At 34.2% G+C, this 20,892-nt stretch overlaps 1 protein-coding gene across 1 annotated transcript in view; it reads right to left on the bottom strand.

The window, feature by feature from the left end:
- Window positions 1-4,791: 4,791 nt before the first annotated feature.
- zbtb32 (zinc finger and BTB domain containing 32) overlaps window positions 4,792-20,892 on the bottom strand; it is a 38,393-nt gene continuing 22,292 nt past the window's right edge. Inside the window, exons 3-5 of the mRNA XM_022687169.2 lie at window positions 14,774-14,874; window positions 7,654-7,824; window positions 4,792-5,389 (exon numbers count right to left, since the gene is read on the bottom strand). Of these exons, the coding sequence (XP_022542890.2) occupies window positions 5,160-5,389; window positions 7,654-7,824; window positions 14,774-14,874 (502 nt within the window). The 3' untranslated portion in view covers window positions 4,792-5,159. The remainder of the gene's footprint in view (window positions 5,390-7,653; window positions 7,825-14,773; window positions 14,875-20,892) is intronic.

Below are 20,892 nucleotides of genomic sequence, written 5' to 3'. Positions count from 1 at the left end.
CTGTATAATGCTGTAGTACTAGGTAAAACCACCAATAGACAGAGCCAAATTTGTGCATGCGTGTGTGTGGGTATATCTAACATATAGATTCTGAACAAATTAACTTTACATCACTTTTATGCTGTGGTTTTCATTGCTCTACCTGTTCATCACCTCTTTTTTCAGTACACCAGTGACGACTTTCTTCTTTAGGAAATTCCATACTGTTGGCAATATCTGATTAATGGTTCTGTTTGATTTTTCATCTATTCTCACCTGTGTCCTGATACATTAATTATTCAAACATTCACAAATTTAGGATCTTAGACACACCTGGGCAACACACAACACACCTGACGGTCACATGTTTTTCAAAAACTTTGCTCACAAGAATAATGGGTGGGTTCAGACTGAATTGTATATCAGATCCAGATGTAAATACCTGGAAATAAAAACTGAAGTATTGATCTTTCGTGTCGTATTCATCTGACACCCCAGCTATAAATTTACTCAGATTAAAATGCAATGTTTCTACATTTCAGAATTTCTAAACAAAATATACACACACACAATATTCAATATTGGGCTGTATTTGCTGTTTTATTTAAGCAAAGTTCACAAATGATTTTTTCAGGGAAAATCATTTAATGCTCATTTAATGAGCAAATTTGACTAGACTTTTGTAATGTAACTGTAATTTATTTACTTACTTTTTCACTTTAACCGTAACAGATTACTCTTACTATTTTGTCGAATCCTGATTATGTAACACAGTTATATGTAATTCATTGTGAACGCAGTATTAAGAGTCTTGTCCATGGCCTTTTGTTGGTGTAGTTTGGTTTGCTTGTCCACCGTAATGTTACCCACAGCACTGCAGCACTGTTGCTACTTTTACAGGTAAAGTTTGAGGTTTGTGAGGCGGCATGCGTTCGTATTTGTCATGAAAGTTCTGGTAAACACAACCTGGCATCTTCCTGAATCATCTACCAATAATGCACTTCCACTGAAACTGAGAACTCGGCTGCAAAAGCAAAAACACCACAGAATCGGTTGTGCAGGGCTTTCGGGCGGGAGCAGTCACACACTCAAAAACAGCAAAAACAAAAAACAGCAAAAACAAAAACTCTAAAAACAAATGCGTCTCTTGCGAAATTTGGTGAAGAAGACGTGACTTCCAGTCATGTATCAGTATCTGTTCTCATGTGCAGTTTTTTTTAGCAGTTTCCCGCTAAATCTTACAGCACTTCATGATTCTCTCTGCTGATAACAACTTTTATGGAGATGCAGATTTCATTTTCCAGCAGGACTTGGCACACTGCCCACACTGTGTACCAAAAGTATCAATTGGTCTTATATAATATAAGATTCTAATTTTCTAAGACACTGATTTTTGGGTTTTCATTGGCTGTAAGCTTCATAATCATCAACAATAAAAGAAATAAACACTTAAAATAGATCACTCTGTGTTTAATACATCTATATAATATATAAGTATCACATTTTGAACCGAATTACTGAAATAAAGTAGCTTTTTAATGATATTTTAGTTTTTGAGATGCACTACACTCTAAGAAATATAAGTACAGATTTGTACTTAAAAGAGTACAAAGCTTGTCTCTGGGGCTGTACCTTATATTGAGGCACAAAAAAGTACCTTTCAGTGAAAGTCCTTTTTTGTACTCATGGTTTTTGTGTCAGTAAAGACTATAAAGATTATAAACGTTATCATCAACTAAATATGGCTCAAAAACTTGATGATACAAAATTGTCTGGCTTTCAAATAAAAAATGTGCTATTTAAATATATATTGTTCATTAGTACAGTGATACAGAATACTGAATGTACCTTTTGGCTGGTTAAATGGTACAAATTTGTACTTATTGCTGTTAGAAATGACTTTGTACTTCAGAGGGAACAAATCTGACCCCGTAAAGACCAATATTGTACCTTTGAGGGTACAATTATAAAGAGTGTACCTTCGAGTACAAAAAAGTACTCATATCGTACCTCTGTTTTTTAGAGTGTACTAAATTTAATGAGGTATAGTTAAATTATGTAGATATATGGCAATGAGCCATGAACTTTATTAGGGACTAGCAGTTTTCAGCATTCACAAAGTTTGGACTAAAATAATTTAAGGCAAAATGATTGCAGAATCATAACTTTTTTTGAAAAGGAATTAACAAATATATATTGTATTCTTGTGGATAGCATTTACATTTTTCAACAGTAGTATTTGCTTTTTAATTTGCTGATTATTCCTCTCCATACCCGCTCTCGTACATTGGCTTTAAAGCTTCAGAAGCAAGATTAGTAAGACTGCAACTGCAAATCGACCAAGACATGGACATGGTCCACCCAAACTAATAGATCCAGCAAGGAGGAGCAGCCAAGAGGTCCATGATCACTCTGGAGGAGCTGCAGAGATCCACAGCTCAGGTGCATCAGGAGAATCTGTCCACAGGACAACTATAAATCGTGCACTCCAAAAATCTGGCCTTTATGGAAGAGTGGCAAGAAGAAAACCATTGTTTAAACCTGTTTCCAGATCAGACCAAAAATTAACTTAACCTAAAAACAAAGCAAAAACATACAGCCAGAGCTACAGTGAATGTTCATTTAAAGATCACTTAAATCTCAAAGAAAAACAAATACATTTAATTTATGGTTGTAAGGTGACTAAATGTGAATATGTGCGAGGAGTATGAATACTTCCACTGTAAAATATGATTTAATATTCATTATTTATTCTATAACTATAATTAAGAAATAGAAAATCATTATAAATACAAGCTGTAGTTGAAATACCAGTACATGTTGAAAAATATTAAAATTATTGAAATTGTTGAAATTATGTTTACTATGGAGACTGGCCTCAAGAGGGTGCCAAGTGACTAACAATCATATGAGCCTCGGTGAAGGATTAATAAAGACACTTTCTGGATTAATAAAGACACTCTCTGGATTAATGAAGACATTCTGGATTAATAAAGACACTTTCTGGATTAATAAAGACACTCTCTGGATTAATGAAGACATTCTGGATTAATAAAGACGCATTCTGGATTAATAAAGACACTTTCTGAAATAATAAAGACACTTTCTGGATTAATAAAGACACTTTCTGAAATAATAAAGACACTTTCTGAAATAATAAAGACGCATTCTGGATTAATAAAGACACTTTCTGGATTAATAAAGACACTCTCTGGATTAATAAAGACGCATTCTGGATTAATAAAGACACATTCTGGATTAATAAAGACACTTTCTGTATTAATAAAGACACTTTCTGGATTAATAAAGACACTTTCTGAAATAATAAAGACGCCTTCTGGATTAATAAAGACACTTTCTGTATTAATAAAGACACTTTCTGGATTAATAAAGACACTTTCTGGATTAATAAAGACACTTTCTGGATTAATAAAGACGCATTCTGAAATAATAAAGACACTTTCTGGATTAATGAAGACATTCTGGATTAATAAAGACACTTTCTGGATTAATAAAGACAATTTCTGGATTAATAAAGACGCATTCTGGATTAATGAAGACATTCTGGATTAATAAAGACGCTCTCTGGATTAATAAAGACACTTTCTGGATTAATAAAGACACTTTCTGGATTAATAAAGACGCATTCTGGATTAATGAAGACATTCTGGATTAATAAAGACACTTTCTGAAATAATAAAGACACTTTCTGGATTAATAAAGACACTTTCTGGATTAATAAAGACACTTTCAGGATTAATAAAGACACTTTCAGGATTAATAAAGACACTTTCTGGATTAATAAAGGCACTTTCAGGATTAATAAAGACACTTTCAGGATTAATAAAGACACTTTCTGGATTAATAAAGGCACTTTCAGGATTAATAAAGACACTTTCAGGATTAATAAAGACACTTTCTGGATTAATAAAGACACTTTCTGGATTAATAAAGACACTTTCTGGATTAATAAAGACACTTTCTGGATTAATAAAGGCACTTTCAGGATTAATAAAGACACTTTCAGGATTAATAAAGGCACTTTCAGGATTAATAAAGACACTTTCAGGATTAATAAAGACACTTTCTGGATTAATAAAGGCACTTTCAGGATTAATAAAGACACTTTCTGGATTAATAAAGACACTTTCAGGATTAATAAAGACACTTTCAGGATTAATAAAGACACTTTCTGGATTAATAAAGGCACTTTCAGGATTAATAAAGACACATTTATTTAGGTGGCAGTTATAATAATGCTTTATTCATTAATTCATTAATACACTCCATTAAAATAGCTCACAAATAAACTGAAAATAGTTTTAAAATCATTATACAACTGTTACAAAGAGCAAAACGAGCACGAGAACAAATCCCACATGCTGAGAGACACTGAAATGGTTTGAGCTACTGCATTTAAAATGCAAATGACAATGTTTAAAAGCAGCAATCATGAAGCACGCAGTATCAAAATCTGATCAAATCAGGATTATAGACTGTCCATATTTATTCCCAAGCTTACTTCTCTTTTTGTTTAGTCTGATATATAAAAGGGGTGTGCATATTTTCCATATATATGGGGAAAAAAAATAAGAAACCACTTAAAATTATGATTTTCTTTGATTTTACCAAATTAAAAACCTCTGGAATATAATCAAGAGGAAGATGGATGATCACAAACCATCAAACCACCAAACTGAACTGCTTGAATTAATTTTTGCACCAGGAGTAAAGCAGTTATCCAAAAGCAGTGTGTAAGACTGGTGGAGGAGGAGAACATGATGCCAAGATGCATGAAAAAAAAACTGGTAGTTTATAAACTCTTTTATATAAAATAGAATGAGGTGGACGGTTTTTATAAGGGTGAGAATATTATTTTGACCTGTTTTAATAGCATGCTACATCTATTATTATGTACATTTATTTACTGTAACTGTAGCAGGCAAACACTGTGGTGAAGGAAACACTGAGTGGAGGATTTGTGACATATTATTATTATTATTATTATTATTATTATTATTATTATTATTATTATTATTATTATTATGATATTATACACATATTACAATATAAAATGATTAATATTAATAAAATAAGTTATTAAATGTATTGTGGTTGTAGATGTTTGGTGTTGAAAGCGTGTTAAAGCTTGGCCTGTGTGCGGAGAGCGGAGCTGGGTGTTAGGTGTGGCAGGTGTAGAGGTAGGTGCTGCTCAGGCTCCAGTTTGGGGGGAAGTCCTGGTTGGGGTGGCTCTTCAGGTGCTTCTGCATGGTGGCCAAACTGCTGCAGAACTCCAGGCACAGGGTGCACTGGTAGGGCGTGGCCCCGCCGTGCGTACGCAGGTGTTTGATCATGGCTGAGTAATCGCGAGATCGCTGACCACAGAGACGACACTCGAACGGCTTCTCACCTGGAGAGAAAAAGAGATCAAATTTTTTTAAAAATTAAATAAAATTCAGATAAAAATTACATTAATACAGATAGCGTTTTAGCTTTTTAACCCTTAGATAGATAGATAGATAGATAGATAGATAGATAGATAGATAGATAGATAGACAGATAGATAGATAGATAGATAGATAGATAGATAGATAGAAATGGAGGAAAATTTAGGAACCCTACAGACTGATTTCACGTCCAAAATCTCACCTTGTGTTCTCAGCTTAATTACTCAGGAATCCCTTCACAGATAAACATAATCCATATATGGTTAAAAAAGGGCGGAGCTTACTCTTTCTAAAAATAGCGATGAATGACATCCCAGTGCGGTAAAGCTAAATCTACAAGAAACCCATTGAAACAAAAAAACACCTAAAAAAGTGAGAAAAAAAAATCTCCTTCCCCAACCAATATTATAATATTATTTACCTTTAGTGCTTCAAACACAATATTTATATGATGTTTCTAAAACCAAATAATATCAGTAAAAATCAGACTCAAAAGTGTCCACAGAAAAAAAGTGTGAAACTACCTGCTTTACTTAAACTAAAGCACTAAAGGTATGGTGTGCGCACTACTTTTAAAGGGTGTAATAAAAGAGAGAAGCTCTTAAGAGCTTGATAGGGTACATATACAGTACATTGTGCTAATATGATATTGAAATCATTAGAGCACAAGGACAAACAGAACAGGAATGGGAAAAAAAAAACATTTTTGATTCAGAGTATTTATTTAAACATAATTTAATTGCTTCAGCTTAATATAATTCTTTTTTTTTACTTCTTCATCAAGTCTTTTATTTTAAGATTTTTTTTTTTGTATGACAAAAGTGCTGTGAAATCAGGGCTCACGATTAGTGTGTTTAAAATCAGACAGACAGTTTTCTAGTAAGTACAATAACCGCACAGGTGTGATGAAGCAGCTTTTACTGCTTTCTTCCTGCATGCACGCTGCACACACAGCTAATCAGTGTCTGGATCTCTTCAACTGCACCATAAGAGAGTGAAAGAGTGAAACTCCACATCATTACATCCACCAGAATGACTGGCTCTTCTACAGAAAGTGTAGATTTCACTGTTGTTTAGATCAGTGTGTGATATTCTAAAAGCTGTTAATCGGCTTTACAAGAAATTGAGTTTTAACGAGCAGCCTCAACTTAACGGCATGACTAAAGACGTTACAACAGAAGATATAAATGCAGAAAAAAACAGAGTGGCTAGCTCAGACTTAGCTCTTGACTGGTATAGGGCATGTTTGATGGTTTAGTTAATCTACAAGTTAGACCGTCATCATCAAACTGGTTAAAGAGTATGATCAAGATTGACTGTATTGTTTTACTAGCATGATGAAGCTGATAAATTAGCATGACCAAGTGGGTAAATTATCATAACCAATGTTGCATGACCAAGTTGGTAAACTGGCATGACCAAGACGGTAAATTAGCATGATAAGTCTAGCAAGACCAAGCTAGGAAATTAGCATGACCAATCAAGCATGACCAAGATGGTAAACTAGCATAACCGAGATGGTAAATTGGCATAACTGAGATTAAATTAGCATGACCAGACTGGTAAATGACCAATAAAGCGTGAGCAAGATGGTAAATTAGCATGATCAATCAAGCATGACTAAGATAGTAAATTACAATGACCAGGCTGAAATATTAGCATGACCAATCTTGCATGACCAAGACAGTAAATTAGCATGACCAAGCTGGTAAATTAGCATGACCAATCTAGCATGACCAAGACAGTAAATTAGCATGACCAAGCTGATAAACTGGCATGACCAAGTTGGTAAATAAGCATTACCATAATGGTAAATTAGCATAACTAAGACAGTAAATTAGCATGACCAATCTAGCATGAGCTAGACAGTAAATTAGCATGACCAAGCTGATAAACTGGCATGACCATAATAGTACATTAGCATGACCAAGATGCTAAATTATCATGACCACACTAGCTTGACCAAAATAGCATGACCAAGACGATAAATGAGCAAGAAAATGATCATAACTAATGTTGCATGACCAAAGTGGTAAATTAGCAACACCATACCAGTAAAACTGACCCAAATATCAAATGTCTTTCAGGAGGTTTTAGATGGTATTGGAAGGAGATTAATAAACTAAACTAAACTAAAAACAGGAGTGTTTCATACTAATCTTTATGACTGGAAGAATAATAACTACATTACTTTTGTACATGTAGTATAATTTGCTGTGTGTTGTACCTGTGTGCACTCTGAGATGTGTGTCCAGCTGGTGTTTCAGGCTGAATCTCTTGCTGCAGTGTTTACACTGGTAGGGTTTCTCCCCCCCTAGTCCTCTCCGAAGTGACCGCAGAGATCTCTTCTCCCTCATCCCGCTCCTACAGAACTTACAGCCGTGATACTCCTCTGAACCTGGCAAAGAGAATGAGAAAAAGAGATAATAAAATATACAGTAACATTCAAAAGTAATACAGTAATAGTGGTCAGCAGGAATATGACCAGTTCCATTGGAACTGCGTAAATCAGAAACCAGTAAAAGATTTAGTAACGTTTGCTATTTGCCATAAAACTCACAAAACTATTGTGTCTGTCTAGACCAGCTCTTATTGATGTCCCTACAATGGTTAGATCTTTTTGTTAGAGACCAACAAAGAGTTGCATAGTGTGCCTTTAAAAATGTACACTATGTGAAAAGTTTATTTGTAATATAAGACATTTTAACCCCCCATAGAGTTATGTCCCATATAGACACTTTTAAAGTCTTGCAAAAAAACATAGAGTTAACATAGATAGATAGATAAGAAACATATTCAACATAAATTAAACGCAGAAGAAACTAAATAAAACATATAAGGCTATAAAAAAACTTTCTATACAAGGTAAAAAACTCTGTAAACGAAGCAAAAAGTAAAAAGTAAAACATGTAAAACATGTTGACTCTATCTTTATGGTGCCTTATCCAGATTTTTGGGATGACCTGTAATTTGCAATCAAATTCTCACAGTGATGTTCCAAATATGAAAAGAGACAGTTACTCCAACAAAAGCAGGATAAACTCTTTTTAATACTCTATTTAATAACTGTTGTCCACATCAGTCTGTTAATGGCTGCTGTGGTTGCAACCTTATTTCTGCAGGGGTTAAACACGTGTTAAATCAATGTGTGTGTGTGTGTGTGTGTGTGTGCACGCGTTAAAGAAAATGTGTCAATTATAACACTTTATCTTATCATGGGTCAATCTGTGACTTTTATATTAAGCCAATGTGTGATGCTGTTTCCAGTAACATCGACTGGTAAATAAACTACAGATGAGTTTATATATATTTCTAAAATCATTTTTAAATGTACACTGCCGTGAAAAAGTATTTGCCCCTTACAGATTTCTTTTGTTCTTTTGTTTCTTACATTTTTCAGATTATCAAACAAACTTCGATAACAGAAAAAGGTAACCTAAGTAAATATTAAAAGCAGATTTTAAATTATGATTTATTTTATAAAAGGAAAAAAAGCTAGCAAAACAAACAAATAAATAAATAATCCTATGTAAAAAGATCTTTGCGCCCAGATCAATAAACTGTAATTAACCACATTTTTTGGGAAGCTTTAATTTCAATTTCTTTAGCCATACTCATGCCTGATTACTGTCAGACCTGTAGAATCCAGAAATCACTTAAATAGAACATGTTTGACAACATAAAGCAGATAAAAGATCTCAAAAAGCAGCACATTACGTTGTGAGATTTAACAAATTCAAAAAACAGATTAGAAAATAATGTGTAAAAGGTTATAAAGTCATTTCTAAAGCTTTGGGACTCCAGAGAACCACAGTGACTCACTATTATTCACTAAAGAAGAACACCTGGAACACTGGTGAACCTTCCCAGGAGTGACCGGCCGATCGAACAAATTTACTCCAAAAGGGCATAAAGAACTCATCCAGGAGATCCCAAAAGAACCCAGAACAACATTTAAAGAACTGCAGGATCTCACTTAAGCCTCAGTTAAGATCAGTGTTAATGATTCAAAAATAATAGGAAAGAGACTGGGTGAAAATGGGTAACCATGGGAAAGTTCCAAGGCAAAAAATTGGATTTTTTTGGAAGGTGTGTGTAACATATTGAATGTAAAACATGGTGGTGGTAGTGTTATGATGGTCTGGGGCTGCTGGACAACTTGCTTTAATAGATGAAAGCAGGAATTCTGCTGTTTACCAGAAAATCCTAAATGGAGAATATCCATCTATCAGTTTGTGACCTCAAGCTCAGGAGTACTTGGGTTCTGCAGCAGGACAATGACCCAAAGCACAAAAAAACAGTCCACCTTTAAATGGCTTAAACAAACAAACAAACAAACAAAAAAACTAAATAAAGGTTTTGGAGGGTCTAGTTAAAGTCTGATTGAGATGCTGTGGATGTGTCTGAATTAAAACAATTCTGTTAAGAAGAATGGAATAAAATTCCTCCACAGAGATGTAAAAAACTCTTTGCCAGTTATTGCGAATGCTTAGTATTAAGTTTAGAGGCAAATCATTTTTTTTTTCACACAGGGCTGTATTGGTTTGGATCGTTTTTTGTTTGTTTTTATATTTACTCAGGTTATCTTTGTTTGATATTAAAATGTGTTTGTTAACCTGATGCAAGTATGATAAAAGTATAATAAAAAAAAAAGCAAACACAAACGAAATCTATATAAAAGAACTGTATTTGTCATTAAAAACTAAATAAATAATAATAATAGTTTAATAATAATAGTTATTGTAACTGGCCTCCCAACAATGCAATTGAAAGTATAGTATAATTAGGTCAATAGTTCATAATGCAAAAAAAAAGAAAAGAAAGAAAGAAAAAAAACATTTCATGAAGAATAACGGAAATAGACAGTGATGATGCTGGCGTGGTGCATATTTTCACACATGCACTGACCAGGCTTACTTTCTTCCCTGTTGACACCTTAACATTTGTGAACGCACTAAAGCTGCTTTGAAGTGGAGAAAACCGTTTCACAGATGTATCTGTGATAGGTAGCCTTGCTGTGTAAAAGGGTGTGTGAGGCAATTCTAATTCTTTAATACAGAGATGCCATGATATCTCTTTCTTAATACTGGCTGATACTGATCTGATATATATATATATATATATATATATATATATATATATATATATATATATATATATATATATATATATATATATATATATATATATATATTTAAATGCTTTAAAATGAGCAGTTGGTATTGAAGTATAGTATGGTAACATTGAATTTTTAGAGTAGTATAGAGAGTATAGTGACCTGTAGTGTAGGGTCGAGTATACGCTATACTATTTATACCCACTACATAACTCTATTTTACATAATCTGTAATCCCTATACTTCCCAATGCTCTCTATACTAGCCTATATTTCCTATACTGCCTATATTACAACATACTCTCTATACTACTCAACCCTCTCAAAATTCCCATAACTACTATACTATCTCTATATTACTCATTACCTAATACTACCCTATACACTATATACTACCATATACCTCCCTATATGTACTGCTATTTATTACCTTATACTGTCTATATTACTAAACATTACCTAGTACTACCCTATACTTTTTATACCAGCATATACTACCCTATATACCCTAAACACTGTACACTACCCTATACTAATCACCACTACGTAGCACAACCCTATACTGTCTGAATTGCTCAACATTTTCTAGTACTACCCTATACACTCTATACTACCATATACTACCCTATACTCCCTAAACACTGTATACTACCCTGTACTAATCAACACTACTTAATGACACCTTATCCTGTCTATATTATTCAGCATTACCTAATACAACCCTATACTCTCTATACTTCCATATACTACCCTATACTCTCTATACTACCATATACTACCCTATACTCCCTAAACACTGTATACTACCCTGTACTAATCAACACTACCTAATAACACCCAACATTACCTAATACAACCCTATACTCTCTATACTTCCATATACTACCCTATACTCTCTATACTACCACATACTACCCTATTTTCTCTATACTACGATATACTACCCTATTATCTTTAAAAACTGCATACTACTCTATACTTTCTATACTACCCTATAATCTTTATTCTAGTGTGTACTACTCTATACTAGCCAACACTACCTAGCACTACCCTATACTCTCTATACTACCATATACTACCTTATGCTCCCTATACTATTTATACTCACTAAACAACTCTATTCTACCCTATCTATACTCCCCATACTCATATACTGCCTATTTTACCCTCTACTGTCTATACTACTCAACCCTCCCAATGCTCCCATAACTACCCTATATTCCCTATACTACCTATATAACCCAACCTTACCTAATACAACCCTATACTCCCTATACTACCATATACTTTCTATATTACCCAAAAGTACTTTCTATTCTACCATACACCAGCTATAGTACTCCATGCTAACATAAACTACCCTATTTTAGTAAGGGTTGTTTCAGACATTTTGAAATGCTGAATCCTCTGCAGTGACCTCCCGAAAACTGTCTGGTGTGTTTGGACTCCAGACTCCAGATAAATTGAGGACATTGTCCAGGTGGCAAAGTGATTTCAGCCCTCGTTAAAGGCTGGCTATTGCTCATCGTGCCTCGTAACAGCCAAAAAGAAATATTGCAAATAATTATATAAAAGTGATGCTGCTTCTAATCCCAGCAGACTAATGTAAATCACCTGTAGGTACTTTCCTATCCTGCACATTCTGTTAATATAATCTCAATATTCAATGTAATATTTCAATGCTTTGATATTGATACTCTGCCTACATACAATAATAGACTTTCTATTAGTAAACCTTCCATTGCAGTTAGACAGTCACTCCATCTATATTCATTGACTGGTGTCGATGCCATGCGAAAGTCAAATAAAATGCATTATATACAATTCGTACATGCTAAATCACACAATCAGGGTAAAATAAGTTCATATCCTCTGATAACTTGAGCCTGTTTTCGTGCGCAGGAGAGAAGCAGGTCATTGTGGTCAGTCGACTGACACGACTGACACGACTGACGTTTTTTTAAAGGGCTAAACTGACCTATTTCTCTTCCCAGGCAGCGGTTGACTGGTCCATTTATATATTTAATTATTTGTCTATTTATTTATTTATTTATTTATTTATTTGACCAGGTTCCCAATTTGTTCTGAGTTGAATAGTGTACAGTAGTTGGTCCACTACAGTATGGCAGATACTATATTATATATTATATAAGATAGGATATAGCTTTTTTTAACAAAAGTGAACACTAGATACTTAAATAAAAAAAATAAAAAAAATAAAAATGGTCATTCAGCTCCAGCAAAGGGCTGCGGTGATGCAAACCAACTTTATAACCTGTTGTATATGGTTGGTCCAGGCTTTTCACACGAACCTGATAGTATAGAAGGTGAGATATGATAAAAACTCAAGGCCTAAAGTGTCATCCCAACGTTGCCACCGTGCTGAGAAGGGGCCCATTTTTAGATAAGAACATCCTGTGGCAACTTTCAACATGCGACCTGCTGTACTGCTCTAAAGTGTACACACACACACACACACCACATCCTCTCTCGTACAGCTGAAAAGATGAAGAAGAAAAGCGTGGTTAACACTTTTGTCTTTGTTTAGACAGTTTGTGAGAACTAAGGACACATGGAAGCTGGCGTCAACTTGTGCCGCTGCGAGAATGACATAAATCTTCGGGTGGCCCGTCACCTATTTTTCAAACATATCACCTCTCTCTCTCTCTTTCTCTCTTATTCTTATTCGTTCTCTTTCTCTCTCTCTCTCTCTTTCTTTTTCTCTTTCACTCACCCACTCATTTAAAAGTACCCCTTCCACCCCCTCCACCCAAAAGACACACACATAGAGACACACACAGGATGCTGCGCTGAAAAGCATTAAAACCTGCAATACCTAATAGACTAATACAGATGGAAGTTGTAGAATTAAAGAAATAGGTAGTGCATTAAATAAAGGAAAACATATTTTAAAAATGCTGTTTCAGATGCACAAAAATACAAATGCAACACAGAAAAGGTGACTGGTACTGTGTGTTTTCGGAGTGCACTGTACAGCCAACCAGCAGGCAGTGCAGAACGTACTGTACAGTTCCTTTTACCAGTCAACCACAGTAGTGCACGAACGCACCACAAGAGTGAGCCACAATGTATACATATACAGTATATACAACTCAGGTTTGAGTTTTATTCAGTCCGAATGTATAAAATTAAGCCCTTAACCTTGCAGTCCATCTTTACAGACATTAACCCCTTAATAAAAGGAATGAAAGAGTGAATGATGCTAATTGGCTCAGGTTTTTACACCTGTAGTTGTGAAAGTTTCTATGATCCAGATCAGTTGATACGTTTATTTGGTTTATTTGGAGGTTTATCTACCTCTGTTTGGTTTGGTTTCACACAGGTATAAACCTAAACGCACCAAAATGACCACCAATACATCATGCGAGCAAATCGTCTCTTTTGATTGGACAGAGCTGTCTGGTGCTGGAGCGAGAAAGTAAATATAGCGAGAGAGTATAATTCTGTGTTTCAGTGTGTATATATGTGTATCAGTACAGTGTGAAGCTGCTTTAACACAGAATGCTGAAAATTTGCTGCTGCGCTTCGAGCAGTGAACGCGGCACATACCGTGCTCTTAGTGTGTAAACTGCATGGAGCAGCAGCAGAGACAGTGTTTGTTCAGAGCTGTGTTAATTGGCATTGTTTTTTGCTAATTTATCAGATTAAACTGAGCCTCATCAGCAGTTTAGCTAAATAAAAAAAGGAGTATATTTGATAGCTGGGTCGAATCAAGACCAGATCATGTTCTCACCACAAGCGAAACGGAACCGGATTGAGATCACCTCCACTGCTCAAATGAACTGCACTAAGGGTACAAACCAATCAGAGTCTGTTTAAACTGAACCAAATGCTAATGCATAAGCAAGTGCTGGTGTGAAAACAGCCTTGGCCATGAAATGAAGTTACAAATTTGCATTTTCTAGCATTAACACGAGCACAAAATGAAGTGCACAGAACCATGCAATAAAAATGTGGTACTTTTGGCATTGTCCTGCTGGTAAATGAAATCCATATCTCCATAAAAGTTGTTTTTAGCAGAGGGAAGCTGTAAGATATGAAGTGCTGTAAGATTTTGTGGAAAAACAAAACTGCACTGACTTTAGACTTGATAATAAAACACAGTGGATCAACACCAGCAGATGACAGACATGACTCTTCAAACCATTATCAAATTATTGATAATGAGAATATTTTGAGATGCACTAGTACAGTATATGTGTGTGATTTACCTGAGGGTGGTGACCTGGATGTCTGTCTCCATGCGTTTTCTACAGCTGGTTTGCTGCAGTGTCTACAAAGTGTCTCCTTCTCTGACTGAACGTTTGGTTTCCTGTGGAAAAAAAAAAACAAAAAAAAAACAGAATACGATAAAAGCCTCAAATCTTCTCTATTTTTTTTTTCTTAAAGCAAAAACCTGTAAATCTGTCCAATTTCAAGCTTGTTTTCCTATCCCATAAATCCTAGGTGTATTATTCACATTTTAAACCGAACGCACTTAAGCTAATACGATTTATTTATTAACCCACATGGTTCCTCTTCAGGCACTATGAAACTGATCATAATTAAGATATGACTGTAGTGTGGAGATTAAAGTGTGGGCGACACAAAGCCTACATAGAAATATTCTAGTTCACAGGTCATTAATAAAGCTTTATAGGCACTTGACTTAAAGTGGTTTAGCATCTGCTAAAAAAAAAAAAAAAAACTCTAATTGCATGCCATCAAAAAAAAAAAAAAAAAAGTGAAGTAAAGGTGAGTGGATTGGAGGCATCTGACCAGGTGCAGGTGGTTTTCTGCTGGTCTCAGAAACACCTTGACCGTTTACTCGTATAAAACTGACCGCAGCTATAAGTGACCAGTGTGAGAACAGAGCGTAGTCCACTCTCACACGGACACGAAGAAACGAACGGTGGCTGTAGTGGCTTAAAGTTGAGTTTGGAAGATGATGAGTGTGATAAAGCACTGTTTTGCACTGTTGCTTGTGCTGCTTGCTGTTTACACAATCATTCTCACCCACTGCACTGTCCACTGTGGGTGGTAATAACGATTGTTTTATTTTAAGGCTGTTACCAGCTTCAGAAAATGGAAAATCCCATCCAAATGCACCCACTATTGCAATAATTCACCATAAGTCACCTTGCCATAAACATGTTGCCCAATGTTCAAACTAGTTAGAACTAGTTAGATAGCACCTCACCACTTATGACTTATATGAACTATATATGAATATGAAATCTATTAATCTGCTTGTTTTGATGAAATTGTACAAAAACTGATGGTTTCATGTAACCTTAAAATTAGGCACAGACGGAGGCAACAATCAGTACTGATACCTAACAAATAGAAATAACCATATATAACAGATATGCTCAACATATACATTACTACACTTTGTATGAATGATTTTTTTTTCGATTGACTGATCTTCTTTTCTTTTTAAAACATAACTCAAATATTCACTATTCACTGTATACCTGTAACTCTACCTCTTCACTACTTTACTTTAACTGATGCTCTCAAACTAACTTTATTAAGAGACAAGAAATTCAAGCACAAGCACAGCTGTTAACTGAAAACTCATATATTAAGTAGATGTATTAAACACACAGAGTGATCTATAAGCGTTCTTTAAGCGTTTATTTCTTTTATTGTTGATGATTATGATGATTATGAAGCTTACAGCCAATGAAAACCCAAAAATCAGTGTCTTAGAAAATTAGAATATTATATAAGACCAACAGGTACTTTTGTACACTGCAGTTTGGGCAATGTGTCAAGTCCTGCTGGAAAATGAAATCCACATCTCTATAAAAGTTGTTATCAGCAGAGGGAAGCTGTAAGATATGAAGTGCTGTAAGATTTTGAGGGAAAACAAAACTGCACTGACTTTAGACTTGATAATAAAACACAGTGGATCAACAGCAGCAGATGACAGACATGACTCTCCAAACAAACCATCACTGATCATCATTTACATTTCATGGAGGTGCGGATTTCATTTTCCAGCAGGACTTAATAAATAGGCCATAATAATCAACAATAAAGAAAATAAACGCTTAAAATAGAGCAATCTGTTTGTTTAATACATCTATATAATATATGAGTTTCACATTTTAGGTCGCATATATGTACAAGCCATATACGCTCTTGGTATGGCCATATACCCACAGTCATATATTGCACTTCAGTGTGAGTTACATCATCAACACCTTCAACGTGTGTAAAGGTAGAGAGAGAGAGAGAGAGAGAGAGAGAGAGAGAGAGAGAGAGAGAGAGAGAAAAAAACCTTGAAAAAGTGTGTGTTTATTGGGGCAGCAACCTGTGTGCGTGCGCTAGTGTATGCAAGGGTGTGTGTGTGTGTTAGTTCTTGTGTTGTGTGTGTATATATATATATATATATATATATACGTGTGTGTGTGTGTGTGTGTGTGACAGGAAGCGAAGCAAGAAGGCGATGGTTTCCTCTGCCAAAGTGAAGGTGGACACAGATAGCATCTACAGAAGGAGGGAGAAAAGATCTGCGGGTTTGATTCTTTCCTCCTCTTCCTCCCAAAATAGAACAGGAGGGGTAGTGTTGCCTGGCTGCTCTCTGACTGGTTAAACAGCGGCTCCAGACTGTTAAATATAAGGTGCATAAGGAGCGAAGAATGATAGAGGGATGCTACACAGGTAAATCGTGCAGTAGTGAAAGTAAAAAACAAAAATAATAATAATAATACAGACAGTTCTGTTTGCAGATGTGCAGATATCTTATTATTAAAGCAGCATTTCTTGAATTATGGCGCAGACAGCTCGTAAAAAAAAATACAGTATATTTACAGTAAGCTTAGGTTTCCAGATTTACACTAAGGCCGGGTGCAGCAGCATTAGCATTAGCCACTTACCACTAGCGTTAGTGGGACGTAAATGCCACCCAACAGCGCTACACTGAGGAACGCTGAGTGTTTTGGTAATCCAGGGCGATATTAGCTCGTACTTAACTTTTAACTGGTACTGTACTTATTTATTTTTTATGCACCTTACAAAATAACGCACTAAAAACGATACGTTTTTTTTTTTTTTTTTTTTTACAAAATTGAAAACCTCTGGAACATAATCTAGTCTTGCATGGAGACAAATGAGAACTGAACGTTTTCTGAGGAGCTCCTGCTGCTGTTCCTCGCCGTATGAGCGCTTTTGTCAGATTAAAATAGAAAAACAACAGCAAAAAGCGATTATTCATTCAAGAAAATAAATGATTCCCCCAGACGAGCCCAGAATCAGAGACTCAGAGTCCTGAGTTTATAATTATTTAATCAGAACAAAGTGACAAAACTCCATAAAACTCTGGATATGAGGTGAAAATAAACTTCAAGAGCAGTAACTATAGCCCTATAGATTTATTATTATTTTGTGTTTTCCACCAATAAACATGAAAACTGTCATAAAAATATATTTTAAGTAACTATGTATAACTTTTTACTGTAAATTATATCTAATAACTATGTTGAATGAAATGACCAAGCAAACAACAGTAACTGCTTATCAATATTTTTGTTTTTTTTGTTTGTTTTTTAACGAAGGCGTTTACAACCTGATCAATAAAAATTAATTATATAATGTTTATAAACCATTTATAAAACCTTTATAAACACTTTATAAGGATAATCCTATTTGAAAGTGATACCTGGTGGCTATTTATGTGTTAAATTTTTTAAATGTTAAAGTGTTAACATATTTCTCTTTTTTCAATATGTATATATTTTATTTTTAAAACGTTGAATCAGGAATGGTTTGGGTTGGATTTACTGCTGAACTGCATGATAAACACATTTTAAATACCCATAATAAATACGATAACATATATATTTTGTGTTTTCTAAAATACAAAAAAAAAAGTAGTCATTATTTATAGGGAGGTGTCAATTTACAACATTTAAACCCTTAACCCCTAGGTTATGAGTTCACTAATCTTAAAATTAATCTTAATCTTAAATGCAAGATTAAAAATAAGAATGAATGAATGAATATGAGGTGAAAATAAACTTCAAGAGCAGTAATAATAGCCCTTCCAACTATATTAACACTGTATTGAAGCATGAATTATAATTTTAATGCACACTGAAGTGAAAAAAAGAAAAAAGAACAGGGTGAAAGGAGGAGAATGATATAATAAAAGTATAGAGAGAAACAGATAAACAGAACTACAGTAACAGTCTGTAATTGTGTGTGTGTGTGTGTGTATATGTGTGTGTGTGTATATGTGTGTATATATGTGTGTGTGTTTCTTAAGAAGAGGCAGACAGTGGCTAAGAATGAGACTGAAACACCACCCCTGTTTCTAATGGAGAAAAAGAGAAGCTTTCATGCTTGTTTTTTGAGTAAGGAGGGAAAATGAAGGGGTCTCCCCTCCGTTTCTCCATCCAGATACGATTTAGCTCTTTTGCTCCATAACAGACAGGAATCGAGTGGGCAGTACAGTGCAGAGGGCTCACACAGCCGTACAGTGCATCTGCGTAAGTGAAGTTTCAGGCTGATTTGCATGGGCGGTGGATCAGCAGCGGCAATTTAAAATTTTCACTGCTAAAAAAACAGTATATAACCAAAAAAACTAATAAAAAGTAATTTTAAATACATTTACTGACAAAAATATTGTTCATTTTTGTGATAACACAGCTAGAGTTAGTCTAAATAATTAACGGATTGATTAGTAACTCACTTGTGCACTTGTGATAAAGCTGTGCATGTGTGTGTGTGTGTGTGTGTGTGTGTGTGTATGTGTGTATGTGTGTGTAGGTGAGCAGTAGGTAGAGAGGTGGTTAAGGAAAAAATGCATGTTGGAAAGTAAGACGTTTATCAGTCAGGACGTGTTTGTGCATCGATGATGATACGAAGTAGAGATTGATGTATCACACACTGACGATAAGATCCACACTAACATTAACCCTTCAGACTCCAAATCTGAAGATTCTGTTTAATTACTCTTATTATTGTTGAGTTTTATTGGGATTTTATATTCTTACCATTTTTTTGGTTTGCATTTTAGTGAGTAAAACAGATACAGCAAGTTTATAAAACTAGCTAAAATTGCTTTTAATAAGACTGGATTTACAAAAAAGGCTTATTAATGGTTTATAACAGAGTTTATAAATGGTTAATACTGTAAAACAGCTACAGTACGTTCATAAAACCAGCTAGAAATGCTCTAAAATTGCTTTAAAGACTTTTATAAGACTACATTTAAAAAAAAAATATTAATGTTTATTAATGGTTCATAACGGTGTATATTATTGTCAATAATTAGATTGCAAATACTTTAAAACCCATTAATAAACAGTTAATAAATATATAAAGACATAGGTAGAAATGGCAACAGATTCCACATGCATTAATACTGTAAAATCATTAATATAAATTACCATAAATTACTATGAAGATTAATGTATTACACACTGACGATAAGATACACACTAACATTAACCCTTCAGACTCTAAATCTGAAGATTCTGTTTAATTACTCTTATTATTGTTGAGTTTTATAGGGATTTTATATTCTTTTTTTATATTCTATTTTTTTTGTTTGCATTTTAGTGAGTAAAACAGATACAGCAAGTTTATAAAACTAGCTAAAATTGCTTTTAATAAGACTGGATTTACAAAAAAGGGCTTATTAATGGTTTATAACAGAGTTTATAAATGGTTAATACTGTAAAACAGCTACAGTACGTTCATAAAACCAGCTAGAAATGCTTTAGAAATGCTTTAAAGACTTGTATAAGACTACATTTTAAAAAGGGTGTATTAATGGTTTATAACAGAGTTTATTAATGTCAATAATTAGATTGCAAACACTTTAAAACCCATTAAAAAGCAGTTAATAAATATATAATAACATAGGTATAAATGGCAACAGATTCCACACTCATTAATATGCTAAAATCATTACCGTAATACCTCAAATCTGATCTTATTTTGTGTTCTCCATTAATTAACATTAAAACTGTCATAATAATCTATATTTAAATATGTTTAACTATTTACTATAAATTACTATAAATTACTATGAAGATTGATTTATCACACTAACGTTACACATTAACGTTAACCCTTCAGACTCTAAATCTGAAGATTCTGTTTAATTACTCTTATTATTGAGTTTTATTGGGTGTTTTTTAGTATTGCATTTTTTGTTTGCATTTTTGCGAGTAAAACAGCTACAGTAAGTTTATAAAACTAGCTAGAAATGCTCTAAAATTGCTTTAAAGACTTTTATAAGACTACATTTTTGAAAAGGGCATATTAATGGTTATTAATCAGGTTGCAAATACTTTTGCAAACTTATTAATAAGCAGTTAATACATATATAATA

Source organism: Astyanax mexicanus, chromosome 18 (genome assembly GCF_023375975.1).
Source record: "Astyanax mexicanus isolate ESR-SI-001 chromosome 18, AstMex3_surface, whole genome shotgun sequence".
Taxonomy (NCBI): domain Eukaryota; kingdom Metazoa; phylum Chordata; class Actinopteri; order Characiformes; family Acestrorhamphidae; genus Astyanax; species Astyanax mexicanus.
This window is presented reverse-complemented; position numbering and strand designations above follow the sequence as displayed.